This window comes from Sturnira hondurensis, unplaced genomic scaffold (genome assembly GCF_014824575.4).
Source record: "Sturnira hondurensis isolate 20B ecotype Veracruz unplaced genomic scaffold, ASM1482457v3 Scaffold0004322, whole genome shotgun sequence".
NCBI lineage: Eukaryota > Metazoa > Chordata > Mammalia > Chiroptera > Phyllostomidae > Sturnira > Sturnira hondurensis.
In genome coordinates this window covers 4,457,357-4,476,908 of record NW_028076953.1, presented here as the reverse complement: position 1 = coordinate 4,476,908, position 19,552 = coordinate 4,457,357, and the positions used below count along the sequence as shown (strand labels likewise).

At 48.5% G+C, this 19,552-nt stretch overlaps 1 protein-coding gene across 3 annotated transcripts in view; it reads left to right on the top strand.

Annotated features, from left to right (window-relative positions):
- ABCA4 (ATP binding cassette subfamily A member 4) overlaps positions 1-19,552 on the top strand; it is a 134,182-nt gene that overhangs the window by 79,433 nt on the left and 35,197 nt on the right. For all 3 annotated transcript variants that reach the window (XM_037045524.1, XM_037045525.1, XM_037045523.1), the window contains exons 20-30: positions 162-293; positions 1,194-1,333; positions 1,799-1,936; positions 2,883-3,076; positions 4,526-4,610; positions 7,611-7,816; positions 8,585-8,633; positions 11,856-12,127; positions 12,718-12,842; positions 13,306-13,404; positions 16,180-16,366. In XM_037045524.1, coding sequence (XP_036901419.1) covers positions 162-293; positions 1,194-1,333; positions 1,799-1,936; positions 2,883-3,076; positions 4,526-4,610; positions 7,611-7,816; positions 8,585-8,633; positions 11,856-12,127; positions 12,718-12,842; positions 13,306-13,404; positions 16,180-16,366 — 1,627 coding nt within the window. The remainder of the gene's footprint in view (positions 1-161; positions 294-1,193; positions 1,334-1,798; positions 1,937-2,882; positions 3,077-4,525; positions 4,611-7,610; positions 7,817-8,584; positions 8,634-11,855; positions 12,128-12,717; positions 12,843-13,305; positions 13,405-16,179; positions 16,367-19,552) is intronic.

The following is a 19,552-nucleotide window of genomic DNA, read 5'->3' as shown; positions in this document are numbered from 1 at the left end:
GTGTGGGAAGCTGTTGATCCCCACAGTTAAGGATGGCGTGGGGTCAAGTGAGAGCCATGGACAGAAGTCACCTTGAGAGTCCTCAGTGGCCTGGGGTGGAGCTGCCATCCCAAGGTCCTGCTAAAGGCCATCCTTCCTGCCACCGACTCTCTGTTCGGCAGGTCCATCCTGACGGGTCTGCTGCCACCAACCTCAGGGACCGTGCTCATTGGAGGAAAGGACATAGAAACCAGCCTGGATGCAGTCCGGCAGAGCCTTGGCATGTGTCCCCAGCACAACATCCTGTTCCACCAGTGAGTAGGACAGGCATTCAGCCCCTACCCCTGTCTGATTCTTGCCCTGCCCCCAACACACATGTTCCTGGAGCCCGGCTCACGCACGCCAACCCTGGAGGTCGGAGTCAATACCCCTGTTTGGTTTCCCCAAGTTCAAGGTCCTTTGTCTTGCTTGCAGTGAGTGGTGTCCCTTAAGTGTCCCCATGGTACTCAGAGCTGAGATCCCTCCCTCATAAGAGTGACTCGGGTGGCTGGTCCAAAACCCCTTGCTCAGCCCTAAAGTCCTCCTGCTACCAAGGGAGACCAGCGTCCCCTTCTCCCTCTTAAACTAGGCACGAAAAACAAACTTTTCAGTTTCTTTTTCCCCAGACTTGTATTTCTTATCTAAAGAGTTATACATAGTCATTGAAGAAAGGAAAGAAGGAAATATAAATTAAAAGGAGAAAATAATAGTCACCTATAATTTCACCACCCTGCGACAACCACTGATAATACCTTGGTATATAATTGTTCAGAACTTTCTCCTGTGCATGTATAGGTGTACATATATACTTTAAAATTATAAAGGAGAGTAAAACTCTGCATACAATTTTGTAAACTACCATTTTTTAAAGCGTGATTTATTTCTCTTACTCTAAGAAATCATGAACATCTTTTCATGTAATTACATATTCTTCTTTAAATACTTTCTGATGTTTATATACTATGCTGCTGTATAAAGGTACTATTTAAGCTGTCCCCTCTTCTTATGTATATTGAGCAGGGTCTGCTTTTTGCTTTGGTTTGGTATTATAAACGACCCTGTGACTAACGTCCCGATCCCGGCATCTTCGTGCCCGCCCCTGGCTATTTCTGTGAGGGGAACTGCTGCAAGTGGAATTGCTGAGCCCGTTGCCTTTCTCGTTGCCCCGCCCCCAGCCTCACAGTGGCCGAGCATATCCTGTTCTATGCCCAGCTGAAGGGGAGGTCCTGGGACGAGGCCCAGCTGGAGGCGGAGGCCATGCTGGAGGACACAGGCCTCCACCACAAGAGGAATGAAGAGGCTCAGGATCTGTCAGGTGCTTGGTGTGGGGAAAAGACACGGCTGCAGGTCCCCATTGCTCCCCAGGGCACAGGACGTGCGTGCGTGTGTGGTCTCAGGCTTGTAACGGGAGCCGTCCAAACAGCCGGAACCCTCCTGCAAAGTTGTTCTGAGCATCTAAGAGCAGCCCCTCTGGATCATTTTCCACGTGGGACAAAGCAGCCTGGACAGTATTTGTTCGGGGGGGAAAAAAAGTTTGTGTGTTTGAACTAAAATGGGAGGACAGCCTTCCAAAGATCTAACCGTAAGAGGCAGAGATTGCCTTTCCTGCATGTAAAGAGGCCTGTATACCGCTGGTTTGAATGCTGTATAAACATCTAAGGGGCAGCGTCGAAACCACCGCCAGAGTTAAGGTCCCCCCACTCGTGCCACCAGCCCTGGGCCTTTTTCACCTTGTCCTCCGCAGCCCCTGAGACCACCCTGCCCCACTTTGTACCTCCAGGTGGCATGCAGAGGAAGCTGTCTGTTGCCATTGCCTTCGTGGGAGATGCCAAGGTGGTCATTCTGGATGAGCCCACCTCTGGGGTGGACCCCTACTCAAGACGCTCCATCTGGGACCTGCTCCTGAAGTATCGCTCAGGTAATGGCCACTGCTCGGTGCCCTGTGCTCTCACTGAGGCCTCATCTGGGGTCCCTACTCTCCCACACCTTTCATTCTACCCCTGAGCAATAGTAACAGCCATAACTACACTCCCAGGGGGGCCTCATCAGTGACTTGGATGAACCTAAGTTCCAGTGGACGCTTCCTGAGAGTTTCACAGATATAAGCAGGGAATCACTAATGGAGCAGACTGCATTCCAAAATATTCCAGGAAATTCTCTCACCCCTTCTGTCTCAAACAATGGGTGCAGCGCTGGGTGCAATTCCCCTTGGAGTAAGGGGACCCAAGTCCCCTGCAAACATCCTGAGAAGCCTCAGAGCTGTTGGATGATTGCCATTCAGGACCAGGCGGGAAGGTGGTGTGCCACTGTGGTGCTCCAGATGACTGCCACGGTGGAAATGTGTCAAAATGGGACACTCCTTCTCTGTCACAGCACCTTGCAGCCAGCGGGTGCAGACCCAGAAGCAAGAGCAAGCAGAGCTGAGCGCCCATCAAAGGGATGGTGTTGTTCAAGCCTGTGGTTGATTTGCCACCCTGGAATCCTCATTACCTCTTTTATAAAATGACATCCCCAGCTAGTGAAAAGGAGAGTGTGTGTCTGTGTACACTTCTCAGAGATGTAAATGCAGTGCTTAATGACCCAGGCGCTATGTGCATAGAACTCGGTAGATGCTGACCGACAATAACAAATGTGCCCCATGTACAGGGTTAAATGTTTGAATCAGGCCTGCGCCTGATGAGCAGTGCTTTATAACATGCAGCCTGCTGTACAGTGCTAGCAGTTGTCCTGGCTATTCTAGTACTCTGGACTCTGCTGCAGAATGCTTGTGTCTGGCCCTGGGGAGTGGGGAGGTTGCTGTGCATCCTCTCCCATGCACACCGGCCCAGGCCTGCCTGCTGAGTCCCCTGCCTCTGCCCTTGCAGGCAGGACCATCATCATGTCCACCCACCACATGGACGAGGCCGACCTCCTCGGGGACCGCATCGCCATCATTTCCCAGGGCAGGCTCTACTGCTCGGGCACCCCACTCTTCCTGAAGAGCTGCTTTGGCACCGGCTTCTACTTAACCATGGTGCGCAAGATGAAAAACGCCCAGAGCCAGAGGTCAGGCTGTGAGGTATGTGTCTGCCCAGAGAAAGAGCCTGTCCTGGGTGAGCAGGAACACACAGCGTGGCGCTGCCCTTCCGGACATTTCTACCCAAAATGGGTTCCAGCCGTCAGAGTTGCCCTCTTTGTTTCTGGGGCCACGTAGAGACTGTGATGAACTGATATTCTGAAACCTCTTACAGCATACGGACATGCCTTACCCTAAACAGAACAACTAGTTGTTTTTTTCTTTATTTTTATTTTATTTTTTGAAAGATTTTATTTATTTATTTTTAGAGAGGGGGGAAGGGAGAGAGAAGGAGGGAGAGAAACATCAATATGTGGTTGCCTCTTTCGTGCTCCCTATTGGGGACGAGGCCCACAACCCAGGCATGTGCCCTGACTGGGAATAGAACCAGCAACCCTTTGATTTGCAGGTCAGTGCTCAATCCACTGAGCCACTCCAGCCAGGGCTTTTCTTTTTTGTTGTTGACATTATTACAGATGTCCCCATTCCCCCCTCTTCAGCCACCTCCACCCAGCCCCCAGCCCCCAGTCCCCAACCCCCAACCCCCTTCCCTCTGGCCATTAACCACACTGTTGTCTGTGAGCCATGAATATATGACCTGAGATTCTTGTACTCCTGAATTCTAAACCACACATGTTGTATGCTGCAACATAAAAGTTATGTCTTACTTTGCAAGGTTGTACTCTTTTAAGAACAGTAGTTATTTAAGCTTCCTTTTTTCATTCCAACATTTATGTTCCCTAATTAAACCCTAATTCCCCTTATAAATGAAAGCTAAGAAAAGGCTTCCTTGGCAACATAACCTAAAAACAATAAAGCCAAAATAATACCACCCAGCAGAGACCCCCCCCAGCATGTCAGGAGACCTGGGTTCAGGTGTGGGCCACACAGGTGGGCACATTGTGCCATCCCAGGCAAATGACTTAATTCTTTGTCATCGTTGGTTTTTGTTTTGGTGGGGGGGGGGGGGTTTCAGAGAAAATGAAACTAATAATCTCTGATTCTGCTTCCTAGGGATATGATGAAAATAAATGAGATAAAGTGTTATGAACGACATTTAGGTTGTCACACTTACTATACTGTAGCATCATTTGTGTCTCTGGCCCCTGTAGTTTAAATGTCGGGCTGCTTCTGGGTTTTCCTGTCCTGGGTGTATTCTCATAGCCCAGCATGCATCCAGGGGGTAGGAGGAGCAGAACATCTTGCACAGTCAGCCCTACAGCTATCACGTAAGTAATGACAAGTCAAGGGGTCTTTTGAGGTTCTCTGTACCTGAGTCACAGGATAAAATCACATAACCACACCTTCACAATGCTCAGATGAAGTAATAGTCAAAACCATGCAGAAAAATGTGTTGACCACACTTGGTGTTGAGAAATAAGGCACGGTGATGACAACAGTCAACACCAGGGAGATGCCATCATTAACGTGACCGATGTCCCTCTGTTGTAGGGGACCTGCAGCTGTGCATCTCAGGGTTTCAGCACCAGGCGTCCAGCCCCTGTAGATGAGATAACTCCAGAACAAGTCCTGGACGGTAAGGAGTGGGGCAGGCCACGTCTTGGTTCTTGTCTGGTGATCACATCTCGGTATTGTTGGGTGTGTCACCTGCTGTCATGCATTTTAATGGGAGCGAAGAGAATACTTGGTGTACTTCTCAAGTCCATGGCATGCAATTGCTTCATTTTTTTCTATGAGCTTCTTTCTCCTCCTCCATTCCCCAAAGGATTTTAAAAGTCGTGAGCCTAAGGGCTCTCTCTCTTTAATGGGGATTCAGTCTTTGTTCACTCTGTGCCCTTGCCCAAAATCAAGCCTCCATTCCTGGGGGCATCCTGCCCTGGCTCCAGGCCACATGCTTGAGCACCTGGAGAGCTGGGCTTCTGAAGGTGGCAGGTGAAGCCCTCTGGTGGGACCACGGTGACACACAGCTCCCCTAACGACCTTTTCCAGAGTCAGATTGCACTGTGTAGATGCCATGTCTGTGGAAAATTGTACATCCCTTTTATACTCCTCACTTTTTCCTCAGTTTACCAGTCCAGCAATTGTCCCTTGGATTAGGGGTACATCAAACCTCATAAGAGGTGCCCCCACCTTGAGGGTGATGCAGGAGAAAGGTTGTCACTGTAGAAGCACCACCCCACAGGATCTGATCTGAGGAACACACTGTTTGCCAACAACTCTTTCCATTTCTCCATTATGCCCACCTCCCACCCCTCCCCTGGGGTGTCTTTGCAGATGGAATCCCACACACCCTATGTCCCTAAATAGGAGCAAAACTAAACCTATGGACTGACCCAGGTTAATGAAGGGGGAAAGTGTCTGCTTATCAAAGAAAAAACAAAGTTTCCTACTTACCACAATTTTTTTTCTAAATCTGAGGAAATTATAAATTAACATATGGTAAAACAAGAAAACTAGACAATATTTCTGTACTAAGCTTACCATTTACGGGAAACTGCCCAGAGTCGCCTCATATTTCCCCATTCGCCCCTCTTTGCACTGACAGGACTGATGATGAACACGCATGTCCCGCTGGGTGACACTTGTCAGTCTGTCTCTACGTAGCTTTGCTGAGGGCTCTTCTTGCTTTCCCTCCCAGGAAGAATCTGGGTCAACAAATTGATAATTTTTAAAAATCAATACTAATTACTGTGGTGCACCAAAATCAAGTTGGAAAGAGAACCTGTTGCCTGGGTGACACTAAAAAATATTCCTTGATTTCTAAAGATCCATTTTCTTTTACTAGAATAGGGATGCCACGAGCAATGAGAAGCCCAGTAAGCACTTAGGCCAGATTCGCTCCTCGGAAGGCTTTTCCCTCCTGCACACCACGCACCACACCCTCACCCCCACGCCTCCCTGCTGCCCCAAAGGAGCATGTCTGGAAAGGCGGACACACACACATCTGAGACACAATTCCTGGGAATCCAGCAGCTTCAGGTCGGATTTCCTTCCTAAGAGAACAATGAACGTGACCTCCTGAGAGCTGTTAGGGCAGAGCAGCTTCCTCAAGCGAGGAGCCCTCCAACCTCTGTATGAAGTCATCCCTGAACTAAGGACAATTGAGTCCGACTGACAGATTTGACAGAAAACAAGCCTTTCAGTCCTGCTAGGCAGAAGAATTTGGGTTGAAAGCCATGAAATCCCTCAGTGTGGGTCATTTCTACAACAAGGAACGAAAATAGCCCACTGCGCATCTGGACCTGAGAGGACTGCTTGTGGAAATGCATGAGAGCTGGGTTCTGAGTCCCCCAAATTCCTTTACCTTTTACTTGCCTCAAGATGATGGGCTAGGTGACTGCTTCTTCAGATAAATGCTTTACACTTTATAAAGTTAGATTTTTAATTTTAAAGTAACACATGTTTGTGCACAAACCTCCATACTGATTGCATGAGGATATCAAGTCAATACTTGATACCGGACAGGCCCCCATGCACCCCGCCTTCCGTTCCGTGGCCCATTGCCACAGCTTCTCGGCCCCTCCTGCATTTGCTGTGAGCTGGGTATTAAGCTTTGTTTGAGGAGGCAGGTGCACCTCCAAGGGGACAGATACGGTCCTGCAAGAAGTTAGACCAGCATGGATGTGAGATTTAAGAGGGAGAGTCCTCACCCAGCTTGGTTACCAGGTCTAGGCACGTGTCCTGGGCGGTCCCCTGTAGCGTGGGTTGGACCAGGAAAATGGAAGCAACTTGGAACCCTCAGGCCTGAGGTGAGTAAGAAATAACAACAGCCCTGGCAGGTGTGGCTCAGTTGGTCAGAATGTTGTCCCCAAAACTGAAAGGTGGCAGGTTCAATTCCAGATCAGGGCATGTGGCTGGGCTGTGGGTTTGATTCCCGGTCAATGCGCATATGACGATGTTTCTCTCACATGGATGTTTCTCTCCACTCCCCGTCCCCTCCTTTCTGCCCCCGCTCTCAAAAAATTGGTAAGCATATCCTCGGGTGAGGAATAAAATAAAATAAAATAAAATCGTAAAGTTAAATAAATAAATAAATAAAACAATAATGACAGGCACTTTCTTACTCAAGATGCTGTTCATGATAACAACTGCTAAGACTCATCTGCTCACCAAGCACATTGATCTAAGCTTCTTACATATGTTGATTAACTCATCCAGTCCTCACAAATAACAATTAAGTCCATGCCATTATTTTCCTCTCTGCACAGAAGAAAAGACTAGGATGTGACCTGCCCAATGTTATGTAACTTGTGAGGGACAGAACATTGGATTGGACAAAGGCCGAGGAACAAAGGCCAGAGGTCATGTAATGGGCCCTGGGGGCGTGAATGACCTCTCAAGGTTGCAGAGCTAATTGGGGGGGGCACTTTTTTCCTCCTCCCTGCCCCCCCCATAGTGCCCATCAGGAGGCCAACAAAGCTAAACATGGACATCAAAGAGTGTTACTCCTCCAAAATTTACTCCGGAGGAACAAAAAGCCCCTTCCTCAAACGGGAACAAAGTAGGGACTTGGGCAAGCTCACAGCCTTCCAGGTTCTGGAAAACAGTTGCCCTCAGTATCTTTTTCTTGCCCTAGGAGACGTGAACGAGCTGATGGATGTGGTTCACCACCATGTTCCAGAGGCAAAGCTGGTGGAATGCATTGGTCAAGAACTGATTTTCCTTCTTCCAAATAAGAACTTCAAGCAGAGGGCATATGCCAGCCTTTTCAGAGAGCTGGAGGAGTCGCTGGCTGACCTGGGGCTCAGCAGTTTTGGAGTTTCTGACACTCCCCTGGAAGAGGTAAGGCGGAGATCACAGATACCAGAAGGTGTGCAAAGTCTCACATTAGAGGGAAATTCTGGGGAGGCAGAAAGCCATACACCCCCACCCAAGCACAGCAGTTGTCTTCACTTTTCAGCACACTTCCTCCTGCCTTTGTCCATATGCACATATATTTTACGTAATTGTGGTCACCCTATGCATACAACCCTGTGTTTATAGAAGACTGTGTTCTTAGATAAGGAGCCATAGTGTATTTTCTTCCCATTGTAAAGTAATACCCAACAAAATTGATCTTGGCTTAAGCCCTGGCTAGGCAGTTCAGTTGGTTAGAGCGTCGTCCTGATATGTCAAGGTTATAGGTTCAATTCCAAGTCAGGGCACATGTAGGAAGCAAGCAATGGCCCCGTCTGGTATGTCTCAGTGGACTGAGTGCTGGCTTGCAAATGAAAGGGTCACTGGTTTGATTTCCAGTCAGAGCACATGCCTCGGTTGCGGGCCAGGTCCCTAGTAGAGGGCGTGTGAGAAGTAACCATACACTGATGTTTCTCTCCCTTTCTCTCTCCTTTCCCCTCTCCTTAAAAATAAATAAATAGAATCTTTTTCAAAAAAAAAGAAGAGGCAGCCAATGAATGTATAAAGTGGAAGGACAAATCAATGTTTTTCTCTCTCCCTTCCTCTCTCTCTCCACAATCAATAAATAAAATTTTAAAATGTTGATCTTGGCTTAGATTTTTCTGACAGTGGAATGTCTAAACCAAATTCTCTCTTTTTTTTTTTACTCGACAGATATTTCTGAAGGTCACAGAGGACTCTGATTCAGGACCTCTGTTTGCTGGTATGGTGCTGAAGTCTGTAGCTGTTTCCCTCACTGCACCCCTCACCCAAACTCTATCTTGAAAATCTAAGGAAAAAGTCATGAAACACCAAAGCAGGCAAACACTTTCCGTAGCATTTATCCAACATCTGAATAACAAGGTTTTGCATTCTTGGTTCCTGCGAAGGACAAAGAAAGGACAGATGGAGTTAGGTCTGGGTGGGAATGCTGGACGAATCAAGCGGGAGCCTCCCTGGGCCTGGGCCTCCCATCCCCCTCCCGGGTCCCTTGTTTCTGCCAGGTCACCATCCTCGTCTCCTCCTATCTTCACCAGACCTCTGATCAGCTCCTGTCTGCGTGAGTTGTAGCCTGAGTCCTTAGCACTACTGGGGACAGTAAAGACAACCAGGATGCTGGCCCCCTCTGAGACCAAAATGATATGATCTGAGCCCTCATTTAGCACCCTGTGGAGATTTGAAACTGTGGGGACCATAATTCCTGCAAATTCTGGGGGCCTCTCTTATATATGTGAGCCTCAGCATCAGCAAGCCCTTTCCATGATTTCTACCCAAACCTCTAAACCTCACAAAGCATCAAGTGGACTTTACTGTGGACATTGAGAGTGAGGGGGCGGGGGGGGGGTATGCAAGAGGAGTTACCTACCACACTACACAGGCTACTTTTGATAAGACAGAGAACGCCAGCAGCCACCCACACTGATAAAACCTTCTCCCTGGCCCCTCGCTCCCCTTTGTTGTCCTCTCTTCTGCAAAGCTGTGTGACAGCCCTCCTTTGCTGCCTTGGGCTCCTGCCACTGGTTTCCTCCTTCCACACAGCGGAGCACATTATGGTGTTTTCTCTATAATGGGGTTTCCGGTGCTAGTTCTTAAGGTGATACGGGTTTCGTCTTGCTTTGTAAGTGATCCCAGAAGTTTATTTATCAGCTATGCCCAGAACTTCCAGTGGTCAAACTTTCCAGCCCAAATATGCTCCAGGACCCAGGTAGGTCAGGCGGTAGCCAGAAGAGGTGGACACCCTGGCAGCCTGGGGAGGGAAGGGCAGGCTCTGGAGGGGGTGGGGGCAGCTCCCCACAGGGCCCCGGGCTTTCTTTCCGGCTTTGCAGACACAGAAATGGAATTCTCTTAGCTCAGCCAAAGTCAAAGACTTACGTTAAGCAAGACCAGAATGAAAATACACTCATTTATAGCAGAAGCCATGCTGGATTCCAGAGTTGGGGCCTTCTATCTGCGGAGAATAAGTTAGTCCCTCTCAAAAGAACAAATTACACATCAGAAGACTGGTCAGCCTGGGCACAGAATGGAATGTTCCAAAGAGAGAGTCAAGGAGAGAGGTTGAGAGAGAAGCCTCTAGAATGAGCTCAGACCTGAGCTCCACAGTTTGCTAACTGAGTGGTTTGGGGTAAATACTTGCTTCTTTATACTTCAGTTTCCTCATCTGCAAGACAGGAATAATCATGGTATCAACCTTCTAATGTTGTTGAAAGAATTAAATGAGTTATACCTGCCAAGTCTTAACACAGTAGGCAGTTTCTGATTAACAGTTAGCAGCACCCTAATCTCAACACTGACAAGTCCTCTCTCACTTTGACTTGTGTAGCGTGGCCCTCGGTACTTCAGAGGGCTCGCAGCATCCGGTGTTTGTTTAACTGCCACAGTCGCATGGGCGGGTAAGGCAGCGATTAGCCTGTCTGGGGAAGCTGAGCTCACGCTGACTGGACGGCTTGCCTAAAGTCGCACAAGATTCTGAGTCTTGTTTTCTGGTTTTAGCTTTCAAATGGAGGACCCTCAATGCCAAACTCTCACTGCTTCCCATTTTTCAGATGACTAAATAGCATTTGTTTTCGATTGGCTCCATTTTAGAGAACATTTTCAGATCTAGTTTGAAAAGTCTGGAGGAATTAGTAGCTTTTCCATCGGAGACACCCCCTTCCTTGCATGGTACCAAGAAGGTCAGTGACATTTCTGAAGGGGGTGGCACAGAGGCAGTTACCACTAGAGGGCAGCAGAGCCAGGGACACCCTGCAATTCTAATTATGAACTTGGCTCTGGCTGGGAAAGTGGGCTTGCGGTTGGATGGGGCCTCAGGAATAGACATGCAGAGAGGCAGCAGATGTCCAGAGGAGGGCTGGCCACAGAACATACCAAGTCTGAGTCCAGATCAGGAGAAAAGAGACTGGAGAACTAGAACTCCAGCACCCCACAGTCAGTGAGCCTGGGAACGTCCCTTCCGCCCTGTGTAGCCAGGCCTGCTGCGTTTCAGGCGTCTGAGAATGCTGAATGGGTGACCTTTGCACTGTCCTCAACCTGGGGTACCTGAGGAGGGTGAAGAGAGCAGCTGGGGCCAACCAGAGGTCCTCTAGGCTCTCCCTTTATGTCGAACAAGATGTTCTGCGAATGAACGTTGAACAATGACGATAAACTAAAGCTTCAATACGGCTGATGATTTGCAATAGTTCAAAAAGCACATTCACATGTGTTAGCTCATCTGACCTTTACGACAACCCTGTAAAATGTTCTCATTTTCAGTCTGCAGAAGAGAAAACTTGAATTCAGGCCGGCTGAGCCACTCAGCCAAATTGATCTAGCAAGAGTCGGGTTCAAGCCGGGTCTCCGGACCCCTAGCTCACTGGTGTTTCCACCACTGCATGGCGGCTGCTAAGATTTAGGAAGAACCAAGTCAGCTCTGCCTTTTACAGTTTTAAATCCGCAGGTTACACATGAACACACTTTTTGTTAGAAATTTTTCAAATAATACAGAAAGAGACTGCAATCTCCCTTCCCACCTCATCCCTCACCCCGTACGAAGCTCTGCTGCCGGGGTGACCTCTGTCGGCAGTCGTTGGGCGATCCTCCAAAGCTCGGTGGTTACATGTGTGCAGAAAATATCATGCTTCTTTGTATATGATGTGCATGCTCTCTGACATAAACATGACCTCATTACATATATTGTTCTGCTACTTAGTTACGCGTTTCTGACCTCCTTCAGTGCATTTAGCACTATCTCGTTCCTTGTGACCACTACGGAGAATACCTAAGTGATTTCAGGTTATTCTGTCTATACATCTTTTACACTAAAAAATAGAATGTTTTAAAGTTTATTAACCTACCTGGTTTGAGGTTTTGTTCTTGATTTAAATGAAGGGAAAACTAACGCAATAGGAAAAAAATAGCATATGGGATCTGGACTTTGTGGGTGTTTTTCTAATTATCAATTCATTCTCAGGCAGCACTCAGCAGAGAAGAGAAATGGTCAGCCTGCGACACCCCTGCTTGGGTCCTAGCAAGGAGGGTTCTAGCAAGGAGGTCATACAGACTCCCCAGGGCTCCCACAGTGGCTCTGTGCAGCGGGCCCCTCCTGCCCAGGGCCGGCCTTCACCAGCAGAGCAGGGCAGCCGGCTCAACACAGGAGGGCGCCTCGTCACCCAGCACGTGCAGGCGCTGCTGGTCAAGCGATTCCACCACGCTGTCCGCAGCCGCAAGGACTTCCTGGCCCAGGTATCACTGTGGGCCTCCGGCTGTGCTCCGTGGCACCTGGCCCACCCTCTCCTGGCCTCTCTGGCCTGGCCAAGCACCCTTTTGGGGTTCTGTTGGCTGTGTCTCCTCCTTGCCAAACTGTATTTTAATTCTTGGCTAACACAAAGCTTCTCTGTAAGTATTCAACCTCACTAAGCAGAGAAAATAGAATAATAATGAGTGTGTTAATATTCTTATTCTATCATAATAAAGGGGAATGTCATGTTTTTCTTCATTTTCGCAATGACCCTACATATCAAGGTCATTGTCCTCTTTTTTCTTTGTATGTTTTTTATTCAGAAAAAGAAACTGGTTCACCTCTGGCTAAACTCTGGCTCACTGCTGGCCCACCTCAGTGTGCAGTGGTGGCCAGAACACGCCTTCTCCTCCCACATGCCTCGCCTTCACACGTGCTGCCTGTTCCCCAGAAGCCTGACCTCCCTCCCGCCAGGGCCCTGTTATGAGACTGCAGGATAGATGTTTAAAAAGTGAACGTGTATGGCTGTGTGTGTGTTTGTGTCTTTTGCGCATCACAACCCCCAGCCCACGTTGCCCTGTTTATTTTCCCACAGATTGTGCTCCCAGCCACGTTTGTGTTTTTGGCTCTGATGCTTTCCATCATCGTCCCTCCTTTTGGTGAATACCCTGCTTTGACCCTTCACCCCTGGATGTATGGGCAGCAGTACACCTTCTTCAGGTGCGCAGACTCATCCCTGGAAGTCATCATTGGCCTCCATGGGGTGTGGGGCTCCTGGGTCACATGCTGCTCCTGGCCACCCCCCGCCCCGGGATAGTCACCTACGTGGCAGGGTGCTCAGGCTGCCACCAGAAAGGAAATCACCCGCCACTTGGGAAAGGTGATTCCGAGTGGACAACCAGGATGGCCAGGTGTAAGGAAAGAGGAAGTACAGGTTAGGAGAGTGGCTGGAGCTTCATCCTTGTGGGGCCTAGACATGATACGCCATCCGATCACTGGGCGTGTTTGGAGGGCTGCCCTCGTCCCAGAAAACCCACAACCACCCCACACAGCGTCCTGTGCCCTGTGGACATGCCTGGCATATAGCAGCCACCCAGTAAAACATTGTTGAGTTGCATGTCAGCTGCTCTGTCCCTCCGTCCCAGACATGTGCCCACTGAGTGAGCCCCCTCATGTTGTCTAGCATGGACCAGCCGGGCAGCGAGCGGCTCACAGCACTTGCAGACGTCCTTCTGAACAGGCCAGGCTTTGGCAACCGCTGCCTAAAGGAAGAGCGGCCCCCGTAAGTCCCTGAGCACCCCTGCCCAAGCGCCAACAGCTGCCCTGGGAGAGGCAGGGGACGGGGCACCGAGATGGCAGGGTGGGATCGGCCCCTCTCAGTCCTGCTCTGTGCTCCACGGACGCAGCCGTCCGTGACCCATGCTCACCCAGCTTCCCATGCACACACACATGCAAAGGCACTCACTGCATCTCCGGAAGCCTCTGCATCATTGGGCAGCTCTTCATGTCTATAATTCCTGATATCAGAAGTTCCATGCTACGTTGATTTATGCTTCCCACAACCCATTGGAAAGGAATCTGAGTATGGGAAGGAGGGAGATAGGGATTGTCGATTGTATACTTGGACCAAGAATGGCATTAATTATGTACGTGGCCAACTTTCAATTATTGCTACAAGTATAGAAAAGGGAGTTTTAGAGGGCATTTGAAAGCCACCAAGAACCCTACCAGTTCAATACAATTTTAACTGCTTCTCTCATTTAGTCTTTTTCAGAGCTATTGATAAGAACCAAAGTAGACTTTCTTTTTTTAAATATATTTTATTGATTATACCATTACAGTTGTCCCTTTTTCCCCTCCATTCCCCTCCACCCTGCACACCCCCTCCCCCACCATTCCCCCCTTTAGTTCATGTCCATGTGTCACAAGTTCTTTAGCTTCTACATTTCCCACACTACTCTTGCCCTCCCCCTGTCTATTTTCTCCCCACCATCTATGCTACTTGTTCTCTGTACCTTCTTCTCTACCTCTTCTCCTCCCATTCCCCTGTGCTAACCCTCCATGTGATCTTCATTTCTGTGGCTCTGCTCTTGATCTAGCTGTCCTCTTAGTTTGCTTTTGTTTTAGGTGTGGTTGCTAATAACTGTGAGTTTGCTGTCCTTTCACTGTTCATGTTTTTTATCTTCTTTTTCCTAGATAAGTCCCTTTAACATTTCATATAATAAGGGCTTGGTGATGATGAACTCTTTGAACTTGACTTTATCTGAGAAGCACTTTATCTGCCCTTCCATTCTAAATGAAAACTTTGCTGGATAGAGCAATCTTGGCTGTAGGTCTTTGGATTTCATGACTTGGAATACTTCTTTCCAGCCCCTTCTTGCCTGTAAGGTCTCTTTTGAGAAATCAGCTGACAGTCTGATGGGAACCCCTTTGTAGGTGACTATCCCCTTATCACTTGCTGCTTCTAGGATTCTCTCCTTCATTTTAGTCTTGGCTAATGTAATTATGATGTGCCTTGGTGTGTTCCTCCTTGGGTCCACCTTCTTTGGGACTCTCTGAGCTTCCTGGACTTCCTGGAAGTCTATTTCCTTTGCCAGACTGGGGAAGTTCTCCTTTATTCTTTGTTCAAATAAATTTTCCACTTGTTGCTGTTCCTCTTCCCCTTCTGATACCCCTATAATTCGGATGTTGGAACATTTAAAAATATCCTGGAGGTTCCTAAGCCTCTCCTCATTTTTTAAAATTCTTGTTTCTTCCTTTTGTTCTGTTTGGTTGTTTCTTTATTCTGCTCCACTCCATTGATTTGAGTTCCAGTTTTCTTTCCATCACTATTGGTTCCCTGTGCATTTTTCTTCATTTCACTTAGTGTAGCCTTCATTTTTTTACCTAATTTATGACCAAAACCAACCAGTTCTGTGAGCATCCTGATCACCAGTATTTTGAACTATGCGTCTGATAGGTTGGCTATCTCTTGGTCACTTAGAAGTATTGGCTCTGGGGCTTTGAGCTGTTCTTCTACTTGAGCCAAATTTTGGTGTGTTTGCGCCTGTTACGTATGAGGGGCAGAGGCTTAGGTGTTCACCAGGGCAGGTTTACCCAGTTGCTGGGTTGTGACTGGGGGCAGAGTCAAAGAGGGAGCAATGGCCTTTTTTTATGCTTTCTCTCAGATTTCAGTCCCCTCTGCCACTTCCCACAAGCAAACTGGGCCCTTCTGGTGCTGGTTCCCGGGTGTGTGGGCTTGTGTACATTCTAGAACACTGTGGGTCTCCCCAGCAAACTCTTCTGTGAGGCTGGGAGCCTCTCCCAGCACCTCAACCCCCGAAAGTTTTTCCAGTCGGTGCTTTTAGGCTTCATTTCCTGTCGCTGGGGCCCTGGGTTACGTGGTCTGTCTCACTGACCGTTTTAAAACCTGCCTGGTTTATCTGCATGTGAATGTGTGTCCATGGTCAGCCAGCTGCCTTGCCCGCCTCACTGGCTTTGCTTGTTCCCTCCCCTCTCCCGCCTGGGTTGCCAATCACCACCTCTTCCTGCTCAGACCCCTCCCCACTGGCCGCCGACTCCACCCCTCTTACCAGTCTGGATGAATAGTTCGTTGTTGTCAGACTTTGGTACAGTTCAATCTTCTGTCTGTTTCAGTTGTGTTTTTGTTTCTAAATCTTTGTTGTCCTTAAATTTGTTTGTGCAAGGAGGTACAGTATTTCTACCTATGCCTCCATCTTGGCCGGAAGTCAAAATAGACTACTTTCAAATTCCTCTTTTATTTGTTGTGTCTCAACAGCTAGAGCCACCATAAGAGAAAAAAGAGATAAAACTGTCCACAAATTAGGTAATTATTCCATGGCCCCACATTGAGTCAATTAAAAACAAACAAAAAAACCCCACTAAGCTTGATTTTTCTTGAGCAGAAACTAAAACCTAAGAGTGTACAAAGAGAGGATGTAGCTCTGAGGACAGGGAAGGAAGGCTAAGACGGAGAAGGTTGGGTTCTGTTTCTCATTTCTGCGGATTTTTATCAACTTTGAAGCTGACTGTGAAATATTTTCTTGTCTTCTCTGAGGGAGTACCCCTGTGGCAACTCAACCCCCTGGAAGATTCCCTCTGTGTCACCAAACGTCACCCACCTGTTCCAGAAGCAGAAGTGGACCCCAGACCACCCCTCGCCTGCCTGCAGATGCAGCACCAGGGAGAAGCTCACCATGCTCCCCGAGTGCCCCGAGGGCGCCGGGGGGCTCCCGCCCCCTCAGGTACCGTGGCCCTCCCCGGGAAACCAGGGCCCAGCCTGCCTGCGACAGCAGGGCCTGGGGAAGATACGTTGTGCCCCCTGAGTTTCTGGCCAAATGACAGCTGTGGGCAGGACTACACGAGGGTCCCTCGGCCCTCCCAGCGGGTCCCTGTGGGGCCCTGTCCAGCCACTCGGGGGACATTGCTGACCAAGTGCTCCGTTTCCTCTGAACACTCCCTGTGCAACCTAGTCAGAACGTGCCTTTAATCACTGAAAAACTACAAAGGTCATGCATGTTCACTGTGGAAGAATTAGAAAATACAGATAAGGCAAGAGAAAAACGATCATTCTGTCACTTGGAAATAACCACCAGTAATACCTTCGTGTTTCATCCGGTCAAACCGCATGCTGTTCAGAGCACTGTCCGGACACCTGCCGCCCACACTGCCCTGCGTTATGAGCACACACCCACCTCCGTGGGGGTCTGCGTTAGTGCTTCTAGCCCCTGGGTATTGTCCCGGTTTGGATTTACTTTACTTAACGAATCTCTCATTGTTAAACCTATCAGTTTTCAATTTATATAACATTGGAACCGGTGTCGCAGTGTCCATTCAAATGCATATGTATTTGCACACTTATTAACAATCTTAAGAAGCGTGCCATGTGCTGTGTAACGAACATGCACACACACGCTCACACAGCCAACAGCCTGTGCTTCGCAGGGACATCCGCAACCTTGGCTCTGAGCAGCACCCTCTGTCGGATGCTGTGAACTCTAGGATGTATCACTGCAAACCTCTCTGGGGCTTTCAGAGCAGTCTCACTCTGTTCCGGTCGATACCGGTGCTCCCGGCTGACTTGCGCAGGGTGGAGCATTCCGTGGGCATCTCCGGTGAGCTGCCAATGAGTGCATGACCCCCCGGGGGCAGTGTGGCAAGGGCAAGGGCACAGGCACTGGCATCAGTGAGCCACGGGTTGGTTCCTTGGCCTCTCTGAGCCTTAATATCCTCACCTATAAACTGGAGGTAACTGATTTATTCTATAGCAGGATATGAGAAGTCAAGGAAATAATGTGGGTAGGGAAATAATGTGGGTAGAACTACATTCAGCTGAATGAGGACAACCCTAAACGAACAGTGGATAAAAATAAGACACACTGTGTTTCTCTCTCACGTGAAAGTTCATGCAGGTGCTCCATACTCCCCATTTTATTTGCTCCTCCGTCCTAAAGAGGCCGCAGCCTCACTGGCCCAGGCGGCAGAATCTACTTTCCAGGCAGCAGAATAGAAGAGGGGATGGATAAAAGTGAGGGCCAAGTGTGCAAATACACTGTCTTCAAGGGAGAGTTCAAGAAGCTACCACACAGCACTTTCTGTCACACATCATTCGCCAGAATCAGAAGTCAAGGGAACCTGGGAACTATAGTCGCTAGTCCAGGTGGCCCTGCACCAAACATAAAAGTCCATTAGGATGGCACGTGGCAGAAGGGCAGAGCAGGTATGAGGTGCAACTGAACTTTGCCACATCAGTCATAGTTGCTGGCTTATAGATGATGTGCTGTCTATGAGCATCCTGTCTTTCTCTTTCTTATATGGTAGAAGCGTATGCCTTTAGAACTGTGTGGCCTTTAAAGCCACCATATTTCTCAAGCAATATGTTTTTCCCCTTGAATCATAACTCAGCCACCTCAGCATTGCAGGGATCCCAAAAGAGGAACTCAGAGAGCCTGTCCCACCTCTCTGTGCCCAGGGAGAAAGCTGTACTTCTGGGTTTGCCGAGAGCCCCTCTGGCTCCCTCTGCCCTAATGTATGCAGCGCTGGGACCTTGAGTTCTCACGCCAGGCTCTTGCCCGGGGCTGGGACAGAAGGCCAAGAGTGGCTGTGTGGAGATTCATTTCCCCAGTGAATCCTAACTTCTAGGCTGTTTGTCTAGCTTATAGAAACTTACTTTCAGTGGCTAGTCCTTGATCCTTGGGGGAAAAATTTACCGGCTACTATGAGCCAAAGTCCTGGAAACAGATGAATCGGTTCCTGTGATTTTTCTTTCACTCCTGCATTTCCTCATCATCATTCATGTCTCTCCTGGAAGCAAAACTGAACGTCATCAATCTGTACAGGAGCTACCTCCTCTCTCTCCCCACCTCTCTCTCTTTCTCTCCTCTCCTCTCTCTTTCTCTGTGTGTGTGTGTGTGTTACAGTGTGTTACACACACACACACACACACACTCTCTCTCTCTTCCTCTCTTATGTTTATACCTCATCACTCACACTCTCCAATTCAGCCTAGAATTAAGCCAGAGGTTCGGCTGCAGGCTTGGTGTGGAGGTAATGAATTGCCCTCAACTGGAAAACCGGATGGGGGAGGCAGTCTCCTACAGGGACGCATCCTGTTCCTGCATTCTTTACGTGGTGGTGGGTCCTGAGGGGGGAGTGTTCCATCCCTGATTTCTAGACACATAGACTTAAAGTTACAGGAGTAATTTTATTTGAGAAGTTTTTGAAAACAATTCATCATAAACTTCCCAGGCACCAGCAACTGATCCAGCCTAGACTGCACCTGGGGAGTTGGGCAGTTCCCCTGGGAGCCAGTCTCAGCTTGAGAAGTGGGTGATGGAGTGAAAAGAGTGAGGGCTGCGGAGTCAGATGTAGGTTCAAATCCTAGGTCAACCACCTTGAGTTCGCAACCTGGTGCAAGTTAGCAAACCTTTCTGAACCCCACCTTCTCTGTCTGCAAATCAAAGTAATAATTCCCCTCTCATAAGAGTACGAGGGTTAAGGGATATGTTGTAATGTATGTAGAGCATTCCACACGCTGTGAGGCCACAGCGTTCTGCAGGTGCTGGTTTTTCTAGCATTAGAGAGAAGAACTGAAGAAAGTGAACTGAAGAAGGAAGTACAATAAAATGGGAAAGGGGGAAGAGGAGATAGAAAGTGTATAAAAATGAGAAGGACGGTGTGTGATGACAGTCGTTTTAAAGCCACCAAAAATTCCCTCGGCTACCTTTGGATGACACCCTTGACACCCAATGTTCGAGACTGACCAGAAACTACACATTATTTATTCCCAAATTTAAAGTAATACTGCCACCTGGTGGCCAAACTCTTTTGAATTCTCTAGAATCTTTGGATGAACTAGCTTCCTGTCTTGGATGTATTTGAAAGCTGATTTGTAAATTGTAAGGTGCTGTTTGAATTCTTTCACTCATATC